Source organism: Magnolia sinica, chromosome 14 (assembly GCF_029962835.1).
Source record: "Magnolia sinica isolate HGM2019 chromosome 14, MsV1, whole genome shotgun sequence".
NCBI lineage: Eukaryota > Viridiplantae > Streptophyta > Magnoliopsida > Magnoliales > Magnoliaceae > Magnolia > Magnolia sinica.
In genome coordinates this window covers 82,104,954-82,132,610 of record NC_080586.1, presented here as the reverse complement: position 1 = coordinate 82,132,610, position 27,657 = coordinate 82,104,954, and the positions used below count along the sequence as shown (strand labels likewise).

General features: G+C 40.6%; 1 protein-coding gene and 2 long non-coding RNA genes across 3 annotated transcripts in view; all 3 read left to right on the top strand.

The window, feature by feature from the left end:
- LOC131224757 (uncharacterized) overlaps positions 1 to 27,657 on the top strand; it is a 99,223-nt gene that overhangs the window by 30,366 nt on the left and 41,200 nt on the right. The window lies entirely within an intron of this gene.
- LOC131224759 (uncharacterized) lies at positions 1,863 to 2,468 on the top strand. Its single transcript, XR_009161174.1, has 2 exons — positions 1,863 to 1,920; positions 2,018 to 2,468. It is a non-coding gene; the product is annotated as an uncharacterized LOC131224759 (long non-coding RNA).
- Positions 15,453 to 16,652, top strand: LOC131224756 (non-specific lipid-transfer protein 1-like). The gene is made up of 2 exons (XM_058220098.1): positions 15,453 to 15,873; positions 16,507 to 16,652. Exons 1-2 carry the CDS (start codon positions 15,527 to 15,529, stop codon positions 16,514 to 16,516), a joined length of 357 nt encoding a protein of 118 aa, XP_058076081.1. The 5' UTR covers positions 15,453 to 15,526; the 3' UTR covers positions 16,517 to 16,652.

The following is a 27,657-nucleotide window of genomic DNA, read 5'->3' as shown; positions in this document are numbered from 1 at the left end:
TCTCATTCGACATGCTCCTCCATCCGAACTCCTGTTCATGTTCTATGGCGCATAAACTGCTTGATGAGTATATGAAGAAAATTAACCCACTTTGTGAATCAATTTTCCTTTAATAGACCATTTCAATAAAAATTGATAGGTTGTGTGCCCCGTAACAATACTCAGATCAAAAGTTATGGCTAACTTACCATTCACCTCCTTCAACCATGTTAAGAGTGTATTTGTGCCACGTTTTACATCATTAAACTTTTTAGAAATATGTTAAATAAATAAAAACTAAGAGGTTGAACATCTTGAACATCCTTCTCTAAAAAAGCATCCTTACACATATGCCAATGTGGACCTCCTTCATGGAGTCCATATACATGTCTTTGTCAACACAAACATTTTGACACCTATCTCAAAGCGTCCATATGCATGCCGATGTGGACCTCTGTCAATGTGTTGCATGTGCCAATGTGAAACGCAGACCTTTTTGACACCTCCCTTGAAGCAATGTACAAATGTGAAATACAAACCTTTTGACACCCACCCAAGGCGTTCATACACATGTCACTACACCAAAATCGTCAATCAAGTACGGTCCGTAGTTTGGTTCAGAAACGGCTCTAAGCCATTTCTGATTTGAAACAGTAGTGAACCGTACTCGAATAGTGGCTGTTGTACGTTGTTACTTTCACTTTTTTGTTTGTGTGTCCCGATTGAGTGTTTTATATTCTTATTTCTTACTAATATAGTTTATCGTATTATTTTAAAATAGATGGACGGAATGGATTCTATTAGAACCCTCTAAGTGGACCCCACATGTCCCGAGAGTCACATTTATACAAAATGCCGCAGACTACTGGATTATTTCCATCGCCAAAATGCCCTAATTCCTCCAAAACCCCCAAAACGCGATCTGCCTCTCCCTCTCCCGATCTCCCTCTCTTTCGATTTTCCTCTCCCGATCTCAACCCTCTCTCGATCTCCCTCTCCCTCGATCTCCCTCTCCCGATCTCAACCCTCTCTCTCAATCTCCCTCTCCCTTGATCTCCCTCTCCCGATCTCAACCCACTCTCTCGATCTCCCTCTCACTCTCCCTCCCTCTCTCGATCTCCCTCTCCCTGCAACATCAACCATTCCATGATAGTCTCCACACATGGGGTATCTAATATTGTAGAAGCAGCAGCAGCAGCTCCATATGGGGTGTGTGATCTGTCGTCCACGGTTGAATGGGGAAGACTGAAGGGAGGGAGTGAGTGCAGCAGCAGCAACAACAACAACAAATTCCTAGAAAAGTAATTCATCTCCCTCTTCTATCTTCTATATCAATCACCATCTCTCCAGCAGATCTCAGCTTGTAAGGACGCAGATCTCGTTCTACGTCTCTCAAAGCTGCGATTTGTTAGATTTTTCGTTCTTTCTGCTTTAGCTCTACTTTGTAGTCATAGATGCGAGATTTTTATTTGATATTTTTCTCAATGTAGTTTCTATTTTCTGTAGTCATGGACGAGATCTCGTCTCTTGATCTGATCCATACGGGGATTATTTAGCATTTTTTTTTTCGATTTTTTGGTTGCGAGGCTGTAGATTTTCATGATTTTTAGATCCTAGCATGAAGGAACACGGATTTAGTTTTTGGATTTGTTGAATAACCGTTTTATTTCATTTTTCTGTTCACACTGCATTTTAGCTTTCCATGATTGTCCTTGCCAACTGTAGATTTGAGTATTTTAGTCGTTTCTCATGTTTCTAGTTTTTTATTATTTCCATTTATTTGGATATCTGCATTGGTTGATTTTATTTTATTTTTCATAGGAAAGAAAGGATGTCTTTCAACATAAAATGAAATCCTTCTTTTTAAAATTTAAATAGTAATAATTTTCTAAAATAGATTTTCTTATGGACCAAATTGGAGGTATCAAAGAGATGATTTAGGTCAATTTTCATTGAAATCCTTCTTTTTAAAATTTAAATAGTAATATTTTTTTTTTCAATTATCGTATATAACACATGGTGTGGAACTTTATTACAGTAGCAACGCATGGATTCAGTTCAATCGGAGAATCTACAATCGACTGGTGGACCCTCAGTTGGGAATCATTAATGTGTAGAGAGAATGCGGCCATGCAAGTTGTGCTCTTGGCGTAAAGAGCTCATTGCTCAAGGGCGAGTTATTTTGGCAGATGGGCCCCAAATGATTCATGGTAAACCTCTTCAAGAAGATGTTTACAAGGTTGCCATTGATATCATTATCAAAGGAGACGTCGAATTGCCTGAGCTAGACGGATATCATTCGACTGTAAGCGAAGTTGGAATTGGCTCATTTGTTGCATGGCATCATTGCTTTACTGAGTTCACCGATTAGCGACAATAGTCTAATACTTTTTTGGACACATAACCTTTTTGGACTGTATATATGTTTTGATTGTATAACTTACTTGATTAGTTGTTTCTATAGACTAGACATGATAGATGTAATGCAGGTTTGTGACAAATGTGTTGATGGCTTCGATCATCACTGCATGGTAATGAATTATATCACAAGTAAAACACTTTACTGAAAGTAAACTCTACCAGTTTAGCTAACACCGCATTGTTGTTGCCTATTTTCAAGTATCTGTATAGGAGAGATTTGCTTCTTGCATTAGAGTTCAATATCATGAATGAATATATGCTGTCAGGTTTGTCAATTCAAGAGTTCAATATCATGTTGTTTATCTATTGATCGTTTGGCCTGAAACATCAGATTGCTTGATGGGTTTTGATTTTAAAGCTTTTTTTGAAAAAATTTCAACCGACAATCATGTGAGTTGTAAAATCTTATGATCAATTTCAGTGTCCTACCTTCATCAACATTACCACCATTGTCAGCAACATCATCATCATTATCATCAAACACAAGCTGCAGCTACTGTTTCTCCTGCAGTTCCAACCAGCTTCTTTCTAGCTCCTCATATGGAAACACAAGGTGGGGCCCTTTACTCCCAGTTGTCTGTAATGCCACTGAAATCTGATGGGGTATTTGTTGTAGCTTTAGCAGGGATCTTTTAGTTTTGCAGCATGACCAAACACAGATCTAAATGCCTCCTGTGAAAAGATTTATAGGTCTATGGGGCCCACTGTGTATGGGCTCGGCAGCAGCAATTGGTATTCTGAATGATCTTACTTTGCTGATCAGTGAGATCTTTTTCATGTTGATTCTGAAATGTTAGCACTTGCTTTCTTGGGGCGTGTTTGGTCATGCCATATTTCATGAAATATTTTTACACCAAATTGAATTGATAATCATGAAACAAATCATGATATTTGGTGCAACCAAACATGCCTTTGATGATGCTTACGTTCTCTGTATTCCCATCACCTAAGGTTTCTGACACAGTGGTCGAGCCATACATTGATACTGTTTCTGTCCACCAGCTGGTGGAGAATGCTGATGAGTGTATGGTGCTTGATAACGAGGCCCTATATGACATCTGCTTCAGGACTCTCAAGCTAACTACACCTAGCTGTGAGTTTACCATACTCTGTTACCTTATCTTAAGCTTAACTTCAAGTTTATTTTTCCCCTCTTATTTTATTTTCGTTGATAGTAATGATCTCATTTTAGGCACTGTTAATCTGATTTCAATCTGATTTTAGGCTCTGTTTGGTCGATGCCAAAAAATGCATCGATCTCATTTTAGTTTACAGTAGTTATTTATTAGAGATCTTGATCTCTGATACTGAGTTTGTATTAACGGTGATTTTGTCCTTTAGAGATCAAGATGCCAAATACAGGATTACTGTTAGCAAAAATGAGATGCGCTCTTTTTTAGGCGTATACTAAGCAAGGCCTTAGCTAAAATGATGCATAAGGAGTTCATATTAGCTGTGATTATGTATTACAGGTCCAAATCTCCAATACGTAATTACTGTTAACTGAAATGTGATGATCTCAATTTTAGGTGCCTACCAAACTGGGCCTTTGTTTGCTTATGAAGATGACCAAACAGGCCCTTAGTTTGTATTTTTATGCTGTGGCCGTCTTTGCTACCATTTCTTTCTGAAAAATGATGATGCTAAATTGTCTTTTTCATCGAGTGACAGAGATGATTGTCCTTTTCCCTCACTTTTTCCTTTTTCACGGAATAGAAATCACCTAGAAAAAGGTGATGTCTACTCAGAAGACTCACTTTGCCTGATGTGCCAGTGTGGTGTATCTGTGTAAGATCCAAGCTATTCATCAAGTGAGCCCTGCTGTGTGTCATAATCAGCCTTGTATTTATGTCAAATAGCTAGGATCCTTTTACAGATTTTTAATACGGCCTTGTATTTACATTCAATGTTACAGGCAAAGTTAAAGGAGACTCAGTATCACAGTATAGAGGTATGAAGGATGCGTCTGATGTTTCCCTGGTAGGAGTACTGAGAAGATTCTAGGAGCAAAGAAGGACATAAATGGAATTAAAAAATTGAGAATGGGAGATCTTGCATGTTGTATTTTGTACTTATCTTAGGTGGGGTATATTGATGGAGGGACAGGATGTTGAAGTAGATTGGTGGACGGGTGGATGGATGTGGTTGGTGGATTCAATCCATTCCATGGATGTGAGAACTTACTCATTTATGGCCATTGATGGAACGTGGATTCAATCCATTGCTGAACTTCTTTTATCTCTCTGGTACATTTCTTTTCATTGAAGTCTGAACTATTGCTTTGAAAGACTGGTAAGAATCATGGCTGCTACTCTTGGACTCTGGCGGGCTGCCTACAATCATGGCTACCACCTTGGATTGCACATGATCCTTAATTCCACTCAGGTAAGACCATTGTAAATTACTACTGTCCATTTTGCATGCCCTTGAGCTTATTGTTTTGATCGTCCGATCATGCTCATTTTGGGCCCATTTACATTCCACCATGGACCCTCGTATTTTATCATAGGTGGATTCACTTGGGTTCCATAAGAAATTTGCGTATGAATTGAGGTAAGAAGAATTCTGACTGATTAGTTTACTTTGAAAATTTGAATATGTAACAAAATCCTATTCAGTTTTTCATATGATTTTGTATTCTTATCAAAGTTCAGAAGCCGTTGATGACATCCTGAATCTTAATCCATCTTCGTATGGCCGTGTTTGGATGTAAAATCTAACGATTTGCATAAATTCAATTTATTAAACAGGAAATGATGGAGGAGTCTGACATTCAGGAAGTATCCTTCTAATCGCAGTTGCTTTCATTAGCGTAATTGCAATTTGGAGACGAGGTGGACATGCATCCGTTGAAGGTGAATCAGTGCAATGCAATTCAATACTGCATCTGAATGCTATGCAAGTCTTTTCACAGATAATTATCTTGAGTAGAGGAGAAGATCAAAATTACTGAGCCATCCTTAATAAACTAAGCCTGTTAGAGATGTAACATACCCCACTCTCTCTCATACAATGAACAAAGGGGTTTAAAATTGTTATTAAAATTCCATCCTAAAATCTGACCGTTGGCAACATTAATAAGCATTCAAAATCATTTCTAAAATTTTGGTTTGTAAAAAAAATAAAATAAAAAATTAGGGATGCGGCGACTCAGTAAATCATATGATAGGTGGCGTCAAGCATCTTTTCTGGCCTGATGCCAGCTCGAAGTGTCTCTTGTACAGTTTCTTTATCATGGAATGAAGGCTCTGTTTAAAAAAAAAAAAGCATTCAAAACCGTTTCTAAAATCTTGTGCCCTAAATGTGACCAGTGGCACCAGAACGGTTTAAAACCGTTCCTAAAGCGGTACCCAAAACGGTTCTGAACTGTTCTGAAGCATTTAGGAACGGTTTTAAACCGTTCCTAAATGACGATTTTGTGTGCTAATGTGAAACACAAATCATCTGATTCCTTATAGCCTCCGTATACAAATCCCTCAAAGATAGATGGCAAGGCCAACCCAATCTAATGTTTGGGTAGGGCTCGCATTTCAAACCTGGAGAACCAAGCAGTGCCGGGCTTGGGATGGCCAGATTTATGGTTAGCCTATCTAATAGGCCTTGTTCAAAACTGTCCTAGCCTAGCCCATTGTCACCTTGGACCTCAGCCAGTGGGTCCAATTTCACATGAGGAACCATTCAATGCTGGGTTGAGACCCATTAGATTGCCCTAAACCATTTGCATTCTTACCTCTAGGTTGAGTTAGAGTACGAGACATGAGTTACCAGATTTGACCTGAGTGGATGCAGTCAATGATGTAGAGCGGGTCACGGATAATTGCATGGTCAAGATGGACAAAAAAAGGCCCGATCGGAAGTGGAGGTGATCCAGACCGTCGGAACTTAAAACGAACGTATCTCGCAAACCGGAATGAGTTATCGAACATGCTATCTATGATTTTGAGGTAGTACGAGCTACTTTAGCCACCCAATGCCGGGTTGCACACACCGAATTTGCGAGATTCCATCAGAACGGTCAAAATCCCTATTTATTTTCATTCTTACTATTTATAATTTCTATTTTGATTATAACTCTTCATCTGTTGGGCTTTATGAGTTGTGTCCAACGTGCAAAATGCTTAGAATAATTAAGAGAATAGCATGATGGAGCCAAACAAGACACTTACTATTTTTGGCCAAAAACTATGAGGTTCACGGCAGTAAGCTTACTATTTATAGTAAGTAACAATTTCTAGGAGTTTTAGTTGTAGTTAAATTCCAAAACTTTTCCCTAGGTTTAGTAGCCTTATTTAAAGAGTTGTAAACTCATTTTTCATCATCAATAAAATTATTTGGAATTTTTTAGGACTTTTTTTTCCTTCTTTTCCTAATAGATTCGAGGTATCACTCTTAAGAGTCCTGAAAAGTTCTATGGATTCATGACAGTTATCCCTTGAGGAGGACGGTGCTCCACCTTAACACGTCCTTCCCTGCGTCAGGCAACCATTAAGCTTATCAGTAGGTATCTAGATCAATGGCTTGAATTGAACCATGGGTCATCAAAGAAAACCCACTAAATGATTGGTTTCGATCATCACAAGGGTGGGCCTCACATCTAAGGATGAAGATAAAGAACTAAAATTAAATGACATTTTACCTTATTTTTTAAGCGAAGTCCTTACCTCAAAACATAGGGTGAATATACATTATAACTGACAAAGGTTTACAAAGTGGAAGAAAAAGTCCAAGGTCAAGCCGCCAATCATTTATAGGAGCGGTTGATGTGATTTTTAAATATTATAACAACCTTATTATAAGAGTAATTATTGTAAGTAGTGGTTCACAAGATTCCAACTCTATTGGGCTAATTATACTTTATGTGACATCCACTCCATACATTAGGTTCATCACTTGGTATTAGACCGTGGGCCCAAAAATCAGCATGACTCATAATTCAAGTGGACCACACTATAGGGAAAATGTAAAGGGAATACAAAAAATAAGTTTTTTTTTTTTTTTTTTTGTGGGACCCACCATGTTTTACAAATTGCATGCAACGTGCTCATGAGGTGCATCTAAAAGGCTGATAGCAGATTCCGATAATCAAAATGATCTAAAATTCAGGCAGGCCACACATAATGAAGTTAGAGGTTTTACAAATGATTTGACATTGTTCCCATTTCATGGCCCACCTGACTTCATTGTTCCCATTGCCATGGCCCACCTGACTTTTTAGATTGAGCTGATTTGTACTGTGAACATGATGAGATGGTGTACCTAATTGATGTAGAGCGGGTTGCGGACTATTTCATGGCCAAGATGGACTAGAAAAGGTCCAATAGGAGGTGGAAGTGATCTGTATTGTCGGGACCTTAAAATGGGCTTAACTAGCAAATCCGAATGAGTTATTCTATCTGCCATCATATGATTTTGAGGTAGGACGAGCTGCTTTAGCCACCCAACCCCGATATGCGGGGTTACGCACACCAAATTCATCAAATATACAGTTGAATTTTCTTTTTATTTTTAATTTTACTATTTATAATAAGTTTTAATTTGATTATAACTTTTTCGCAATAATACAAGTGCTTAGAAAAGTTAAGAGAATAGCATGGTTAAGCCAAATAGTACACTTACTATAGTAAAATGAGATGGATATAAATCTGAGGTGGACCACACCACGGGAAAACAATAGTAATTGGATATCCATCATTAAAATCCTCCTAAGGCCCATTGTACTGTTTATTTGTCATCCAATCTGTTGATTACATCATACAGACTTAGATGAGGGGAAAAAAAACAAAGATCAGCTTGATCCAAAACTTTTATGCTCCCAAAAAGCTTTTAATGGTGGACGCTCAATCAACACCGTTTCCTGTAATGTGGTCCACTTGAGATTGGGATATACCTCATTTTTCGGCTAATACCATAAAATGATCTAGAAAAATACATGGATGGCATGGGTGAAACACATACATCATGGTGGAGCCCACAGAGCATACTAGCCATTGGCTAGTGGCATAGGGAGTAGCCAATCCGTTTCCAATTTCTCATCCATGTTACTGCCGGAAGCGGATTGGCTCGTGTACCGCACGCCAGATATGGCTGGTGTATTAACGTCACCAAAGTTCTGTGGGTCCTGTCACGAGGCATGTGTTATATTCCAACAATCTTTTCATTGGCGAGCTCGTTCTAGGGCTTGAACCGCAAAATAAAACATATCCAAAAGATTAAATGGACCACGCTGCAAAACGCGGTGGGGATTGAACGTATACCATTGAAACCCTTTTGGAGTTACAGAAGTTTTAGATGGAGATGATATTTCCTTTTCCTCTTCATCCAGGTCCGTGTGACCTTATGAACAGATTGGATGGAAAATAAACCCTATTGTGGGCCTACGAATGTTTTAACGGTGGTAATCAATGTCCCCATTGCTATTTCTGGTGTGGTCCACTTAAGCTTTGGATATGAATCATTTTTAGTACCATCCTTTGAAATGATCTCAAAAAATGGATGAACAGTGTGGATATAATAAATCAGGCAGATGCAAAACTCATGGGGACCACACCACACGAAACAATGGGGATTTAACGCCTGGCGGTGACATATAAACTCCGTGTTCAGCTACAGGAAGGTTTCATCGGAGGACGTTGCTATCCCACTGTTTTGTTGGTAAGCCCACCTGGGTTTTGGATCTCTCTGATTTTTAGAATCCTGTCCAACTGTGGTCTTTCAAAACAGATGGACAGAGTGATAGGGACATTTCTGCAGACCCCCAAAGCCTCGGCACAGAGATATTTTTATGCCTGGGTCACAGACTCACAGGTAATCCGCTTACATTTGGCTTGGCGTGGATTGGGTAATACACCGCGAACTGGCTAGAGACGGACAGTACCGTTAGGAGATCTACAGGGCCAATGTGATGAATATGTTTAATCCAAGCCGTTCATCTATTTCGAAAAATAATTTTAGGGCTTGAGCCCAAAAAAGGGACATATGGAAGATTTAAGTGGACTACACCACAGGAAGTAATATGGACAATAACTCCCACTGTTGAAACCTTGGTAGGACTCACCGTAATGTTTTATTTGCCATGCAACTTGTTAATAAGGTCACATGTGCCTGGATGTAGGGAAAACGTAAACATCAGCTTGATCCATAACTTCGGTGGCCTTCGAGAGGTTTTTAACGGGATCTGTTTCATATGGTGCGGTCTAATCGAGCCTTCGATGTGCCTCCTTTGTGCACTGATGCCCCAAAATGATCTCTCTCAAAAAAAAAAAAAAGAAGATAGATCTCTCAAAATAGAGAGAATATTTGCCATATCTTTTGCGATTTTTATTTTTATTTCCTGACATTTCAAAATCATGAAGACTTGTCTAGCTGTCCAACCGAGTCCAACTTGAAGACTGGACCGTGTCTTTATTTAACTTGAATAGATATATTATAATTAAATATAAAATTAAAGATTGATAATTAATATACAATATTTTAGAAATAAGTAAAATAAAAATATAAAATTAAAGATTGATAATTAATATACAACATTTTAGAAATAAGTAAAATAAATAAAAACTAGCGTTCGTACCTAAATGCAAATGTTGACTTATTTTTTCAAGCGTTCCTGCACTTGCCAGTGTTGACTTATTTTTTCAAGCGTTCCTACACTTGCCAACGTGAAACACAAACCCTCTTGCCGGAGGTGTACACGAACCGAGCTAGCTCGATTAGCTAGCTCGACTCGACTCGAGAAAGCTCAATTCGACTTGGTTTGAAGTTGAGTTCGAGCCGAGTCGAGTTGATAATTTTTTGAGCTCGAAAATGAGTTCGTGCCGTGTTCGAGCTGGCCTCAGCTCAGCTCGACTCGGATGAAATCTAACTCGAATCGAACTCGGATCGAACCAATTCGGTGACTCAGTTACTTTGCTATTGATGTTGCTCACCAAGTGTTTAATGAAATGACTCAATGAAGTGTGGTTAGTGGCAAGGAAGGTATGTACATGAAACAAATACTCTTTTCTTTTTCCTTGTTTTCATGTTGCTTAGAAGGTGTTTGATAAAGTACCTGTAAAACCATTGTTTCTGTTTTACACATTGTGAGATTTTGAAGGTGCATTCCAAGTGTTTGTGGAAATGCTGCAATGGCGAACTTGGCTCGATCTTGACTCGAATTGGACCGAACAGTTGACCGAACCGAGCCGAGTTGGCCATTCAGGCTCGAGGACCAAGCCGAGCCGAGTTCAAGCTGAGGTCAGCTAGTGGCCAAGTCAAGTCGAACTGAGGCCAGCTTGGTTCAACTCGATGTACACCCCTACCTCTTGCATCTTCGTTAAAGCAGTCTCTGTGCACGTGCCAATGTGAAACACAAACCTTTTGGCACCTTCGTTGAAGCAGTGTCCGTGTACATGTGCCAGTGTGAAACACAAACCTTTTGACACCTTCGTTAAAGCAGTGTCCATACATGTGCCGTGTACATGTGAAACACAAACCTTTCGGCACCTTCGTTAAAGCAGTGTCCCTACACATGTGCTAGTGTGAAACACAAATCTTTCAGCACCTTCGTTAAAGCAGTGGCCATACACATGCCAAAGTGAATTAAACATAAACCTTTTGGCACCTTCATCAAAGCAGTGCCCTTACACATGTGCCAATGTGAAACACAAACCTTCTAGCACCTTAGTTAAAGTAGTGTCCGTACACGTGCAAATGTGAAACACAAACCTTTTGGCACCTTCATCAAAGCAATGCCCGTACATACGTGCCAATGTGAAACATAGACCTTTTGGCACCTTCATCAAATGAGTGCCCGTACACATGTGTAAAACACAAACCTTTTGACACCTTTGTTAACGCGCCTGTACACATATGCAAACTTGCAACACAAACTTATATATGTCCCAGCCCAGCCTATTGCCACCTTGGACCTGATACGATGGGTCCAATTTCAGATCCGGAACCATATGCTATTGGGTTGAGTCCAATGACCCACTAGGTTGTTGCATTCCTACCTTTGGGTTGCAGTAGAATACAGGACACGAGTTACGATATTCGGACAGATGTAAAGTGGGTCGCAGCAGACACTTTCATGGGAAAGATAGATCATAGAAGGATCGATCGGAAGTGTAAATGACCTGAGCCATTAGAACGTTAAAACAGTCCTATCTCACATACCGGGATGAGTTTTTTGACATATCACATATGGCTTTGGGCTGGGTAGGAGAAGCTGCTTTAGCCAACCATCCCTGCTACACTCGGTTGCCCATGCTTGATTTACAAGATTCCATCATATCAACAGTCAAAAGTCCATTTTATTTTTATTTTTACTATAAATTGCATGTTTTAGCTCAAATATAAATTTTAATCCTTTGAGTTGCAGGACTCATGGGTAATATGAAAAGCGCTTAGAAAAATTACAAGAATAATGTGGTTAGGCCAAGTTGGATACTTATTATTTTTGGCTGAAAACCATGAATTCTAGTAGGAATGGAGGCGGTCTAAAAATAATAAGTTTACTATTTAGAATAAGTCACGTCTTTTCACGAAGTTTGAATTGAAGTTCAGGTTGGCTTTGGCCTCGGATTTTTAACTGTTCAGGCTGGTTCTAGTGGGTCAGGCCTGGCCTATGCTTGGCCCACTAACAACCCTATTGAAATAGTAGACCATTAATAATCTCAATAGTGGTAAGCTACCAACCTATCATTTCCAATCATGTGACCTTCAAATTCATGGGATTTATTGGATTTTGGACCCACACCCTAAAATGAGATGGTGAAAATGGTGGACGGTTTGGATTTGTGCAAGCACCACAAAAGTAGGCACCACAAAGGTTTAATGGTTGATGATAAGGACTTGGTGTCATATCATACACTACAAGAAAAAAGACCTTTTACTGTGGTTAAAAGCACCGGTAAATGTCAAAAAAAGCATCCTTAAACCTTTGCTGCTCAGACAAGCACATGCAGAGAAGGATTTACTGACACTAATCATACTTTACCGACGCTTTTGCAGTCGTCATAATTGAGTAGAATTTTCCAACACCCATTGTCCTTTTACCGGTGCTTGAAAAAGTTGAAAATTAAGTGCCGGCAAAAGTCTGTCGAGCAGACGAGCCCTGACTATCTGGGCTCTAAGGTGGGAAGACAGTTCTGGCGCCCCCTTCGGATAGTCTACAAGCAAGAGCAGAGGCTGTTAGAATAAGCTGCGAGTGAAAAAGACAAGAAAATCTAAAAGTACTCGGTTCAGTACCTCGGAGGCTGAACTGGGTAGGTACTCAGATTCGGAGGTGTCCGAACTCAAATGTCGGAGCCTCCCACTCTCCCGAGGCTTAAAACCATTTTCCATTCCAATCTTTGTTGGAAGTAGGAAGTTTGGCGACGAGACCTGGAGTGTATGACGCCCTGGTTGAGAGATAGTACCAATATGGCTTGGCCTTATCGTGCCTGCCTGGTACATTGCCAAGAACTCGTCTGACGAAAACTTCTGGTTCTTTACTTGTCGCTAGATGATGTACGACGATATCAAGATACGCCACGTAATTGGGACGAGCTGACTTGGAGCGAGCTTCAGCCACGCCAGCACTTCGTGCATGAAGGGGTGAAGCGAAAACTGGAGTCCGCATTGTAAGGCGCAATTGAAGATGGTTATCTCCCCATCAGAAGGGGCTCCCAATCCATCTATGTTAGAAGGAGCGCTCATATGCACCAAATCTGGAATCTGGCACTCGGCTCGGAGGCGAGCTAACTGAGACTCAATGAAGACTGATCCCCACAGAGTTTCAACCCTAGACCGGCCACCCGAGGGCCCGGTCAACGACCTCCCAGCAGGGTCTCGGGATATCCTCATTGCTCCCTTAGCCCGAGCCTTAGATTTTGCCCCAGTACTCCTCTTGGGTAGGGGGTAGAGTGGGATGGCCTCGAGAGGACCTTCCGAGCTCCGACGCTCGGAATCTGTACTCTCGGGCTCCGATTAGTTCAAGACCTCGTGGACTTCGTCCGAGTTGCTCGACATTGTGAAATAAAGAAAGAAGTTGTAGGAGACTCACAGTGCTGTGACGATTTACTTCGGCGACGATATCCCTTTCCGGCAGATGAGCCCGAATGGAATCCTCTTTACCGACAACAAGTCTCGGGAAGAAGGGCGGGGACGAGAGAAAGCCACAAGAGTATTCAAATGCAGGGAAAATGAAATGGAAGAGGCGTCAGGATTTTTTATAGCCTGAGTCCACCGCCTGCCATCATGACGGGCAGTAATAGCCGAAGTTGAAACGGCTTGGATTCGAGACCTCCTGTGCACGTGGCAATCCATGATATGAGTAACCGAACGTAATCCCGACCTGCGCGCAGTCAACAGTTAATGCATAGTTATCTTTACTCACCGTTTTGATCTGTGAGCTGCCAGCGCTCAATGCGCCGATGACCCTTCATATTTCGAGATACACGTGGCATCCCCTGATCCACTCAACTGAACTGCTTCGACATCCGCGGCCACATGGCCGATGCGCAATGGTAAGAGCCGGAGTGACGGCCAGCCCCGTGCGAAACATGGATCCCAAAAACCATAATGGGGACACTTCGTTCAGTCTAATTGTTACAAGGAAATCGGTGGTTCATCTCCTCAGGCCTCGATTCGCTTTCCATTACTCTTTGAGTCTGAGCTCGGACTTAGAGAGTAGGGTGCTTCTGTTATGGAAAAATCTGAACCAAGTCGAATCGAGATTAACTCCGACATCAATGATCGGGCCCCTGAGCAAACACATATCTGACCCGAGGCGAATGTCCGATCCGAGGATTCTGGCTGAATGATGACACCGACCCTGGACTTGAGATAAGTCGTGCACTCTACAAGACGGGTCGGGCCTTGGAGCTGTGACATCACGCCCAACCCAATTGAGACAACTCAGAACACGGGAGAGCATCTGTTCGACCATTGTACTACCGAGCCGAGGGTCACTATCTCGAACGGAGGACTAGTATTCCGAGCAAAGCTTCTTTACTTAGTGTATTAACAGCCCGCTTCCGTACATTCGTTGACTCGGATCATCGAGTAAGGTTCGAACCATGAGGTTGGCTCGGATAGAGACAGTCTTGGCAGAGGTAGTGCTCGCGCCATGATCAGGTAGTGCTCGCGGCACGATTGGCACAATCTTGGGATAACTGCCAATTACCGCGCGTGCATAGCCCTCGCTTAGTGGCTATGACCACGCCTAGATTATCGGACACGTCCTAAGTGACCCTCAGGTATAAAAATAATATATTTTTACAGGAACATGTACACAATATCTCACACCCTCTCTACTCTACACTACTTAGACCCAGATTCTCTAGCCTGACTTTGGCGTCGGAGGGTACCCTGCTTGAGTTAGGGGGGGTCTCCTTTGCTTACCTTTCTGTGCAGGATCAAGATTTGCTTTGAGTACTCAAATCTCGGCAAAGGGTGGACCAAATTCTTGCAACAACACCCTCTATTACATGGTCCCTCTAGCACATGCCGGCTATTGAGAAAGAGGAATAGTAGCAGCGAGTTACTCTCCTCAATAAATTCAAAAGACAATTAAATACTTTCGTTGGACAGTCAGCTACACCCAAAACTAATTGCTAACGCACCTTTCATTGATTAACTGCAGGGTTAAAAATGGCTAGACTCTACTCGTATTATATATAGTGTAGATACACAATGGTGGTATTGTCCACTTTCAACATCAATTTTTTTTAATTTTTTTTTTTTATTTTAATGGAAAAAGAATTTGGACCACCCACTTTTCTTTTTCTTTTTTTTTCCATTTCTAACCATTCATTAGATAGCAATCAATTTGATGGGTACAATTGCTTAACCAGATGGACAGGTGCGATTGCTTGTCCACTCCACTCAAAGGCCCTCACAATTTCGATGGTTTAGATGGCCGCAGGAATGACAGATGTATGGAGGACGAATCCCAACTATCGTGAAAACGGTGGCGCACCATCCTAGTCTAGTCCTTTCTTTTCTCATAATGTCATGCAATTGAGGCCAACTAGCTCCTATCGGCACTAACCTCTATATAAACCCCTCGTGGGAGAGATGAAGATCGTAACACAAGCTAAAGTCTCATACTCAATTAGATAAAAAGGCAAGACATTTGTAGTAGTAGTTGTGTTGGTGATAGCAAGTCATGGCTGGCGCTAGAGTTCATACCCTTGTATGCCTTGTGCTGGCATTTGCATTAATCACCTCGCCCCGCGCTGAAGCTGCTATCACTTGTGGGCAGGTGGTTAGTGCACTGTCTCCGTGCGTTTCTTACCTCCGCTCGGGGGGAGCTTTGCCACCTGCTTGTTGCAAAGGCATCCAAACACTAAATAGCAGTGCCAAGACCACACCCGATCGCCAGGCGGCCTGCGGGTGCATCAAGAGTGCCTCAGCAGGCATCTCTGGCCTCAATTATGGTCTAGCTGCCGGACTACCGGGGAAATGCGGTGTCAGCATTCCTTACAAGATTGCCCTGTCTACCGATTGCACTAAGTATATTCTTTTCTTACCACCATTTTTTCTTTTTAGTTTTATCTCTTTCTTTTAAATATTTTATTTTATACTAACTTGAAAGTGAAAAATAAAAATATAATATAAAATTATAAAGAACAGAACAAGGGAAGAGGTCCAATGCTTCCCACGACATGCAATTATGTGGTCTATGGCCTATTTTCTAATGGATCTACTCAATGGACCTACTGGTTTTCCAGGCTAAAATTCCAAACTCCAGGAGCAAAGACGAATTTACAGCATTGGGTAACAATTTCGGGAGGAAATTGAGATGCTACGCTATACTCTCTAGACTGCATTTGGGTGAAATCTGATCCATTCATTTGTGGGCCATTGTGTATGTATGCTATACAGTCATGATGTGGCCACATCTGTGTGAAGAAAATGGATGGTCCAGGAAATCACGACATACACCTGTGCACCCGACGACTGAATCAGCTTTTTTTTTTTTTTAAAAAAAAAAACATGGAACGGACCAAGTGTTATCCACCAGAAAACGAGAGAAGGAATGGAAAAAAGAAAACTGTAATGGGTTATTAGGCATGTGAGTATATACAATTTGTGATAGATTTTACGTATAAATATACTAACAAGTGTTTCAACAATGTGATGCAGGGTGAAGTGAGGAGTTGGAGAGAAGTGGCCTTAGTAGGTTTGATAATGTGAGAATAAATGGGGCACATTAGCTCTTGGGGCATGAGACCCTTAAGTGTCCTTCGATCTGTTTTTCTTTTCCCTATGCAACCTTGTATGGTTTTTATGTAATAGGATATATATGATATTTGCTCTCTCTCTCTCTCTCTCTCTCTCTCTCCAAATGGGTTAAAAAGCAGACTTTTGATAAGCCCACCGCATGCTAAGCTATTCTCCAGCTCATGCACTCTTTTGGGCGCGGATTAGGTACTACCCCCGCCTGTTCCGAACTCGGGACACATGGAGGCTTCCAGGGCAACTGAGGGGCCACTGTGACGTATGAAATTTATCTATACTGTTCATGCATTTTTAAATATCATTTTAGATTATGAAACCAAAAATAAATAATGTCCAATGCCTACGTGAACCACACAGTGGGAATTAAATTCCTACCGTTGAAAATTTCTTAGGGACCACAGAAGTTTTGGATCAAGACAATATTTGTTTGTTCGCTTCATCCAATTGTATATGACCATATCAACAGGTTGGATGGAAAATAATTGACAGTGGACCCTAAGAAGGTTTCAATGGATGAAGGCGTCCTTAGTACCACTGCTTCCTGTGGTGTGGTTCACTTGAGCCTTATATCTGCCTTATTTTTGATTTAGCCATTTAAAATGATATGGAAATATGGATGGACGGTGTGGATAAAACTCATAAATCACGGTGGCCCCTCAGGGCCATCGGAGCCTCTGCCTTTCCTGAGCTTGGCAAGCGGGGGAAGTACCTAATACGCGTCCGACTCTTTTGTACGTTGACTTTCTACCTTCCCAGCCTTACAAATGGCGACTGGACGGGAACCGATTGTTCGTATGGTTGCCAATTGGTCGGGTTCATACCTCGACCCGGGCCAACTGGGTTTGTGTCTTGACGGTTCCGGGTCCTTTCAGGCCCGGGTCTTGTCCTTGAAGTCCCAACTGAATCCGATTGAGAACGAGTAGGTCGAGTCTTTGAATTTAGGTTTGTGAGGGGTTTGGGAGAAATAACGTCATTTAAATGATTGCCCCACCCAATGAATAGACAAATTGCACGGCAACGTGACAGCATTGGAAATCCCATTTTGTTGATACAGTATATATACATAACAAGAATTTTTACTGCAAAATTCTTTAGGAATTAACAGTTTACCAAATAATTCCGGGAAGGTGCTTTTTGCGGAAGGAAATTATAAAAATGTCTTCATCCACTTATTCTTTAAAAATTACTGAAAAATGAAGACTTATGGAGCCCCATGTGGTATGCGTGTCACATCCAAGCCATTCAACATATGCATCCACCATTGTGATTGTAGGGGAAAAAACAGCGATCGAATTATTAGATGGGCTAAAACTTGCGAATGTATATTTCGAGCTTGGTATGTTATTTTTTATGGATTGGCCTGCCTTGTGATTGCCAACATTTTTTGCTTGCCTAATAATCATGTTGGTAAGCACCTCTTGGATGGGTTGGATGTCAGACATATTCCATCTGAGCGTAACAATTTTGAATTCTCCGCTTTGTAAAATAAAAAAATAATAATAATAAGAGAGAGAGAGAGAGAGAGAGAGAGAGAGAGGAACTATTTGGTAAAATCCAAATTATATAGCCATTTTATTGTAAAAATCTTCATATAATGATAACAATAATTTTCATTATAACTAATTGGATGGCTGGGAGCAGACTTATCAAACTCTGACCTCCTTTCAATCGGGTCCACGTTGATGGCCACGACTAGACTGATTTTAGCTAGGTCCATGAAAGTGAGACCTGAACCAACCAGTTCTAATTTATCCCTTGTAATTTGGTACTGTCACTATTTTTTTAAAAAAACCATTTGATAGCTATAAATTAGATGGCTAAGATTTCTTAATCAGTGTGCATTTAGAGACGTGTGCTGTCGGCAATGTGCTCCACACTTCCGATGGTCTAGATAGCTTTTTTTTCTTTTTTTTTTGATGGTCTAGATAGCTGTGCACGAGTGTCACATGTGACAAAGAGAAGCATGATAGGATCCTCACGCAAGGCTTAAATGCTAAAGTTTCAATTTTGACAAGTGAAGCCCATGCAGGGCTGTCAATGGCTGTCAATGGGTGGCCTGCGACCCTATGGCCCAGTGGTAGACTCACAAGAGTTTCAACTGGAGGTCATGTGTTCGAGCACAGTTGTGGTGGGACGCGGATTTCCTGCGAAAGCCTTTAAAATCCACACCGTAAATCTGTTTTCTGATCACATTTTAGGACTTCGAGACCAAAAGTGATAAGGATCCGAGGAAAAGGTGGGTAGGAAAATTCCTACCATTGAAAACTCTCTGGGGTAGAAAGCAATGTTTACATGCCATCCATACCGTTAATAACATCATTCCTACTGGGATGAACTGAAAACATAAATATTAGCCTAATTCAAAATTTCTATGGCCCCACGAATATTTCAACTGTGTACATTCAATACTCACATTTTAGGCCCACTTGAGTATTGGATACGGTTCATTTTTGTCCTCTTATCCTAAAAATATCTCAGAAAACGGATGGACGGAGTGGATTTCTCACAAACATCACGGTGGGCATCACGGTGGGCCCCACCTAGGTTTCCAGCCTGGGAATTTCCTGTGAAAAGCTTTCGCGGGAAATCCGCGTCCGTTGTGTGGTGTGAGTGCATGGGCATGCATGGGGGGGTGTGTGAGTACCCGATACCACTACCCGAGACCAGGCTATCAACGGACAAAGCTCCGACGAAATCAAAATTTTAAATAAGCCTGGCTGTAACAGTACCCGAGACCAGGCTGCCAATGGATCCCAAGCTCTCTGTTTGGGAAGTCCTCGTCACCAATTTTGGGCCTTTATAATGTTAAACAGCAACCATTCTCTTCTTAAAACTTGGGTAAAGCCTAAGGTCGTGATTCATATAATTCCTTCAAAAAAATTGCTAAAGCAAAAATTCATTGTAACCGGATATTTTGGGAACTATAGCAATTATGTTTGCAATTATTTTTAAATGATGTAAAATGGTTTTTGTGTTAGACTTCCTCGAGAGATATTCACTTTAAAATATGCTTTGATTTGAATATTCAACGCATTGATCATTTAATTCTTTTACTCTGAGCTTGAGGTCATTTTCAAGGTTAAAAAAATAGAGACCCGTTTGTGCATCTCTCAGTCTACGTACATGCAGAAATTGACAGCTTGACAATGGCTATGTCTAGCTTTTATACCGGTGCAGCCCTCTTGAAAGATGGAACAACCGGACTTTTGAGCAAGGCAAATATAAGACGGTGCCTGGATGATGAACATTCCATAGTTCGCACAAGCGCCACACCAGTGGTGGGCCTACCCGTCAACTTGTGGGCCCTACTTGCTCAAGTACCTATGGCATTTCTCAATTTGTGACCTGCCCTAGAAATGATGGGACCCAAGCCAACCTTGCTTTGAATGCCTGAAGTAGACCGGGTCGCGGACCCTTTCATGGTAAAGATGGACCAGAGAAGGTCCGATCGACCATCAGAACCTTAAAACAGCCATATCTTGCAAACAGTGATAATTTTTTGGATGTATCCTATATAATTTTGGGGTAAGAGAAGCTACTTTAGCCAATCAACCCACTATACCAGGTTGCCCACATCGGATTTGCCATCAGATCGATGGTCAAAAATCTCTTTTAATTTTGTTTTTATTATAAATAGTAAGTTTTAGTTCGATGGTAAATTAAGAGAATAACGTGGTTCAGCCAAATTGGACACGTAGAAAAATTAAGAGAATAACGTGGTTCAGCCAAATGGGACACTTACTATTTCTAGCCAAAAACCATGAAGACTAGGAGGAATAGAGATAGTCTATAAATAATAAGTTTATTATTTATAGTAAGTTATGTTTTTAGTGAGTTTGAGTCTAAAACTTCGTCCTAAGTTTGAGCTCATTATTTAAAGGATTGTAATTTAGTTTTTATCATCAATTAATTTATTTGAATTTATTAGAAATTATTTCTATTTTTATCCTTTGTGAATTAGAGGAAACTCTAGGAAGAGTCCAGAGTTATGAGGAAGACAGTGATCGACCTCATCACTTCAACCAGTTATACACAAATATAGAGAGACCTGTGTGTGGTCTCGCTCGCAAAGGACCTTACATGCAACCAACGTGGGGTGGGCTCAAGTGGAGCCCACAGTAACAATTATGTGAAATCCACTCCAATTATAAGATGTGTCAGCCCATGTTAGGCACAAGGCCCAAAATTCAACCACATCAATGATTCAGGTGGACCACATAAGTGGAAATAGTATGCCAGACCTGTCCACCCTTTGTTGGGAATTTGTGCTGCGGAATCACATAGATCTAGATCTAAGATAGCAATCAATCACAAGAGAACACACAAATTTAACGTGAAAAATCCTTTCGGAAAAAAAAATCCACGGCACAAAGTGACAAAATTCCACTATGAAAGCATAAATTACAAAGATAGAGGACTTACCTAATTTGAACAACTTCGAATCTCACCGTTGCCACACCCGTTAGAAACCCTAAAAACCCTTTTAGGAACCCTTAAAAAACTTTTAGAAAGTCTTAGAATACCTTAGAATAACCCTAGGGACCCTTATTTATAGTTTAGAAAACTTCACTTACGCACCTACTTTGGAAAATTTCAGAAACCGCATCAAATTTACGCAGTCCATGCGTGGGCCGCATAACCCTCGACTAGTCGAGTCAAGGCCTCGACTGGTGGAAGGACCACTTCGACTGGTCGAGCGTGACCCTCGATTGGTCGAGCGGCTCAGACCTCTAAAAACATAGCTCCCTAGACTTTGAGTCGAGCGGGTCTCGACTAGTCGAGCCAGCTCCTCGACTGGTCGAGCAGCGCGGTGTACAGATTTAAGACATCTGTTATGTTAACAATCTCCGCCATGTCTTCAATCTTCAACCGTGTAGCTTCTTGACCTCTTCTCTTATCTCTACATCACATCATAGTTTCTTGTGGACACTCCTTCCTCCTTTTATACCATCGCTAAGCCTAGAGAAGTCGCACAAAACTTGAACTTCTCTGCAAGAACATTCTAGGTGAGCATACCTACCCGATCAGAATCCACGTGCCCAACCACCTTTGCTCATGTCTTCTAAAAAAAGAAAGACATACTCTTTTTACCATCTCACCACTATCCAATATTATTTGCTGGGGTATTTGCTCACAACATTGATAGCCTGTGAAATAACTGGTCTAATACAGACCATGGCATGCATTGCCAACTGCATTCGAATAAGGCTTATGAAATATATCTTTCTTTTCCTCATCTGTTTTGGGACATGTCTTGAGGAAAACTTAATGAGAGATGCGTAGGGAACGCTCTCTGACTTTTCTTGGTCCATCACATCCTTGATCAATACCTATACAAGGTATTCTATCTGAGATAACCAAAGCCTACTCCTCCTCCAGTCTTAATGCCGAGAACCATTTTTGCAGCCCCTCGACCCTTCATCTTGAATGTCTCACTTAACCGAGTCTTTAGTACATTGATTTCAGACATGTTATAATTGGCAATTTACATGTCATCAACATACAGTTCCTAACTCACCATGAAGGAATCAAACCACTTGCCTAGGCGACAGGTCATACCACGACCTCTTGCAAAGTCTTTTTCTCAGCCCCTTTAAACTTCGAACCATTATGATTGCTTCACGTAGATCTGCTCTTCCAATTTTCCGTATAGAAGTGCAGACTCCACATCCATCCTTCCAGCTCAAGATCAAATTGGCCAACCAGCGCCAATCACGGATCTAATTGATACCTTCCACTCTGATTTACTTTAAAGCCTTTGAGTTTTTTTATTTCCGAATTTGTTGTGCACTACGAGTACAATGAATGCTTTGATTTAATAATTGTTTATCTTGAATTAGAGAAGGATTCAATTTGTATAATTAATTGATCTATTATTGCCTAAGAGTGCTTTAGACGCTTTTGATTTCTTGTGATTGAGATCTGAGTGTTTGATAAGAGAATCGTTTAATCGAATTCAAGTTCTTATTGATGTTGATGATTGGTTTAATAGAATTATCTTCTGATTGGCTAGGATAGAACTTCAATTACAATTAAGTTATACATTGAATCAATAAATGAGATATTATGATTGCTATAAGTGGATTCCTGAATTCGTAGTCTTTTATTTATTATTGTTTTAAATCTCTTTTCTTACTTGCTAGATATAAAACCCAAACAACCGCCAATCATTTATAGGAGCAGTTGATGTGAATTTTAAATATTACAACAACCTTATTATAAGAACAATTATTGTAAGTAGTGGTTTACAAGATTCCAACTCTATTGGGCTAATTATACTTTATGTGACATCCACTCCATACATTAGGTTCATCACTTGGTATTAGACCATGGGCCTAAAAATCAGCATGACTCATAATTCAAGTGGACCACACTATACGGAAAATGTAAAGGGGATACAAAAAATAAGTTTTTTTTTTTTTTTTTTTTTTTATTTTTCTGGGGCCACCATGTTTTACAAACTGCTGCAACTTGATCATGAGGTGCATCTAAAAGGCTGATAGCAGATTCCGATAATCAAAATGATCTAAAATTCAGGCAGGCCACACATAATGAAGTTAGAGGTTTTACAAATGATTTGACATTGTTCCCATTTCATGGCCCACCTGACTTCATTGTTCCCATTGCCATGGCCCATCTGACTTTTTAGATTGAGCTGATTTGTACTGTGAACATGATGAGATGGTGTACCTAATTGATGTAGAGCGGGTTGTGGACTATTTTATGGCCAAGATCAACTAGAAAAGGTCCAATTAGAGGCGGAAGTGATTTGTACTGTCAGGACCTTAAAATGGGCTCAACTCGCAAATCCAAATGAGTTATTCTACACGCCATCATATGATTTTGAGGTAGGACGAGCTGCTTTAGCCACCCAACTCCGATATGCAGGGTTATGCACACCAAATTCATCAAATATACGGATGAATTTTCTTTTCTTTTTTATTTTTATTTTTATTTTATTATTTATAATAAGTTTTAATTTGATTATAACTTTTCCGTACTAATAAAAGTGCTTAGAAAAGTTAGGAGAATAGCATGGTTAAGCCAAATGGTACACTTACTATAGTAAAATGAGATGGATATAAATCTTAGGTGGATCACACCACACGAAAACAATAGTGATTGGATATCCATCATTAAAATCCTCCTAAGGCCTTTTGTACTGTTTATTTGACATCGAATTTGTTGATTACATCATTCAGACTTAGATGAGGGGAAAAAAACAAAGATCTGCTTGATCCAAAACTTTTATGATCCCAAAAAGCTTTTAATGGTGGACGCTCAATCAACACCGTTTCTTGTAATGTGGTCCACTTGAGATTGGGATATACCTCATTTTTGGGCTAATACCATAAAATGATCTAGGAAAATACATGGATGGCATGGTGAAACACATACATCATGGTGGGGCCCACAGCATACTAGCCATTGGCTAGTGGCATAGGGAGTAGCCAATCCGTTTCCAATTTCTCCTTCCCTGTCCTTAATTTAAAAGATTTGAATATCACATCCATCCATGTTACTGCCGGAAGCGGATTGGCTTGTGCACCGCACACCAGCGATGTGGCTGGTGTATTGACGTCACCAAAGTTCTATGGGTCCTGTTATGAGGTATGTGTTACATCCCATCAATCCTTTCATTGGCGAGCTCGTTCTACGGCTTGAACGAAAAATAAAACATATCCAAAAGATCAAATGGACCACGCTGCAAAAGGCGGTGGGGATTGAACGTACACAGTTGAAACCCTCATAGGGTTACAGAAGTTTTAGATGGAGATGATATTTCCTTTTCCTCTTCATCCAGGTCCGCGTGACCTTATGAATAGATTGGATGGAAAATAAACCTTATTGTGGGCCTACGAATGTTTTAACGGTGATAATCAATGTTCCCATTGCTATTTCTGGCGTGGTCCACTTAAGCTTTGGATATGAATCATTTTTGGTACCATCTTTTGAAATGATCTCAAAAAATGGATGAACAGTGTCGATATAATAAATCAGGCAGATGTAAAACTCATGTGGACCACACCACAAGAAACAATGGGGATTTAACGCCCGGCGGTGACATATAAACTCCGTGGTCAGCTACAGGAAGGTTTCATTGGAGGACGTTGCTATCCCACTGTTTTGTTGGTAGGCCCACCTGGGTTTTGGATCTCTCTGATTTTTAGAATCCTGTCCAACTGTAGTCTTTCAAAACAGATGGACGGAGTGGATTTGATAGGGACATTTCTGCAGACCCCCCAAAGCCTCGGCACAGAGATATTTTTATGCCTGGGTCACAGACTCACAGTTAATCCGCTTACATTTGGATTGGCGTGGATTGGGTAATACACCACGAACTAGCTAGAGATGGACAGTACTGCTAGGAGATCTACAGGGCCCAACGTGATGAATATGTTTAATCCAACCCGTCCATCTATTTTGAAAAATAATTTTAGGGCTTGAGCCTAAAAAGGAAAATAATTTTAGGGCTTGAGCCTAAAAAGGAGACATCGAAATTTAAGTTGGCTACACCACAGGAAGTAATATTGACAATAACTCCCTCTATTGAAACCTTGGTAGGACTCACCATAATGTTTTATTTGCCATGCAACTTGTTGATAAGGTCACATGTGCCTGGATGTAGGGAAAACGTAAACATCAGCTTGATCCAAAACTTCTGTGGCCTACGAGCGGTTCTTAGCGGATCTGTTTCATATGGTGTGGTCTAATCGAGCCTTCCATGTGCCTCCTTTATGTACTGATGGCCTTAAATGATCTCTCAAAATAGATGGAATATTTGCCATTATCTTTTGCGATTTTTATTTTTTTTTGATATTTCAAAATCATGAAGACTTGTTTAGCTGTCCAACCGAGTCCAACTTGAAGACTAGACCGTGTCTTTATTTAATTTGAATAGATATATTATAATTAAATATAAAATTAAAGATTGATAATTAATATACAATATTTTAGAAATAAGTAAAATAAAAATATAAAATTAAAGATTGATAATTAATATACAACATTTTAGAAAAACTAGCATCCGTACCTAAATGCCAATGTTGACTTTTTTTCAAGCGTTTTTACACTTGCCAACGTGAAACACAAACCCTCTTGCTAGAGGTGTACATGAACCGAGCTAGCTGGATTAGCTCGCTTGACTCGACTTGAAAAAGCTCAATTTGACTTGGTTCGAAGCTGAGTTCGAGCCGAGTCGAGCTGATAATTTTTTGAGCTTGAAAATTAGTTCGGGCCGTGTTCGAGCTGGCCTCAGCTCGACTTGACTTGGATGAAATCTAACTCGAATTGAACTCGGATCGAACCAGTTCGGTGACTCGGTTACTTTGCTATTGATGTTGCTCACTAAGTGTTTGATGAAATGACTCAACAAATTGTGGCCGGTGGCAAGGGAGGTATGTATATGAAACAAATACTCTCTTTTTTTTTCTTGGTTTCTATGTTGCTTAGAATTTGTTTGATAAAATACTTGTAAAACCATTGTTTTTGTTTTACGTATAGTGAGATTTTGAAGGTGCAAACTAAGTGTTTGTGGAAATGCTACAATGGTGAACTCGGCTCCATCTTGGCTTGAACTTGACTCGAATTGGCCTGAGCTACTGACCGAGCCGAGCCGAGCCGAGCTGGCCAGTCAGGCTCAAGGACCGAGCCGAGCCGAGTTCAAGTTGAGGATAGCTAGTGGCTGAGCCGAGCTGAGGCCAGCTCGGTTCAACTTGATGTACACCCCTACCTCTTGCATCTTCGTTAAAGCAGTCTCTGCACATGTGCCAATGTGAAACATAAACCTTTTGGCTCCTTCGTTAAAGCAATGTCCGTGTACATGTGCCAGTGTGAAACACAAACCTTTTGACACCTTCGTTAAAGCAGTGTCCGTACATGTGCCGTTTACATGTGAAAACACACTTTTCGGCACCTTCGTTAAAGCAATGTCCCTACACATGTGCTAGTGTGAAACACAAATCTTTCAGCACCTTCGTTAAAGCAGTGTCCATGCACATGCCAATGTGAATTAAACATAAACCTTTTGGCACCTTCATCAAAGCAGTGCCCTTACACATGTGCCAATGTGAAACACAAACCTTCTGGCACCTTAGTTAAAGTAGTGTCCATACACGTGCAAATGTGAAACACAAACCTTTTGGCACCTTCATCAAAGCAGTGCCCATACATACGTGCCAATGTGAAACACAGACCTTTTGGCACCTTCATCAAAATGAGTGCCAATGTGAACGACTTGTTTTTGGAGCAATCGGGCTTTGATGTGGAGGCAAGGAAAGGTTTGTTTTGTAAAAAAAAAAAAAAAAAAGTGCCCATACATATGTGTCAATGTGAAACACAGACCTTTTGGCACCTTCATCAAATGAGTGCCCTTACACGTGTAAAACACAAACCTTTTGACACCTTTGTTAATGCGCCTGTACACATGCAAACTTGCAACGCAAACTTATATATGTCCCAGCCCAGCCTATTGCCACCTTGGACCTGATATGATGGGTCCAATTTCACATCTGGAACCATACGCTATTGGGTTGAGTCCAATGACCCACTAGGTTGTTGCATTCCTGCCTTTGGGTTGCAGTAGAGTAAGGACATGAGTTACGATATTCGAACTGATGTAAAGCGGGTTGCAGCAGACACTTTCATGGGAAAGATAGATCATAGAAGGATCGATCGGAAGTGTAAATGATCTGAGCCATTAGAACCTTAAAACAGTCCTATCCCACATACCGGGATGAGTTTTTTGACATATCACATATGGCTTTGGGCCGGGTAGGAGAAGCTGCTTTAGCCAACCATCCCTGTTACACCCGGTTGCCCATGCTTGATTCACAAGATTCCATCATATCGACAGTCAAAAGTCCATTGTATTTTTATTTTTACTATAAATTGTATGTTTTAGCTCGAATATAAATTTTAATCCTTTGAGTTGTAGGACTCGTGCGTAACATGAAAAGTGCTTAGAAAAATTACAAGAATAATGTGGTTAGGCCAAATTAGATACTTATTATTTTTGGCTGAAAACCATGAATTCTAGTAGGAATGGAGGCGATC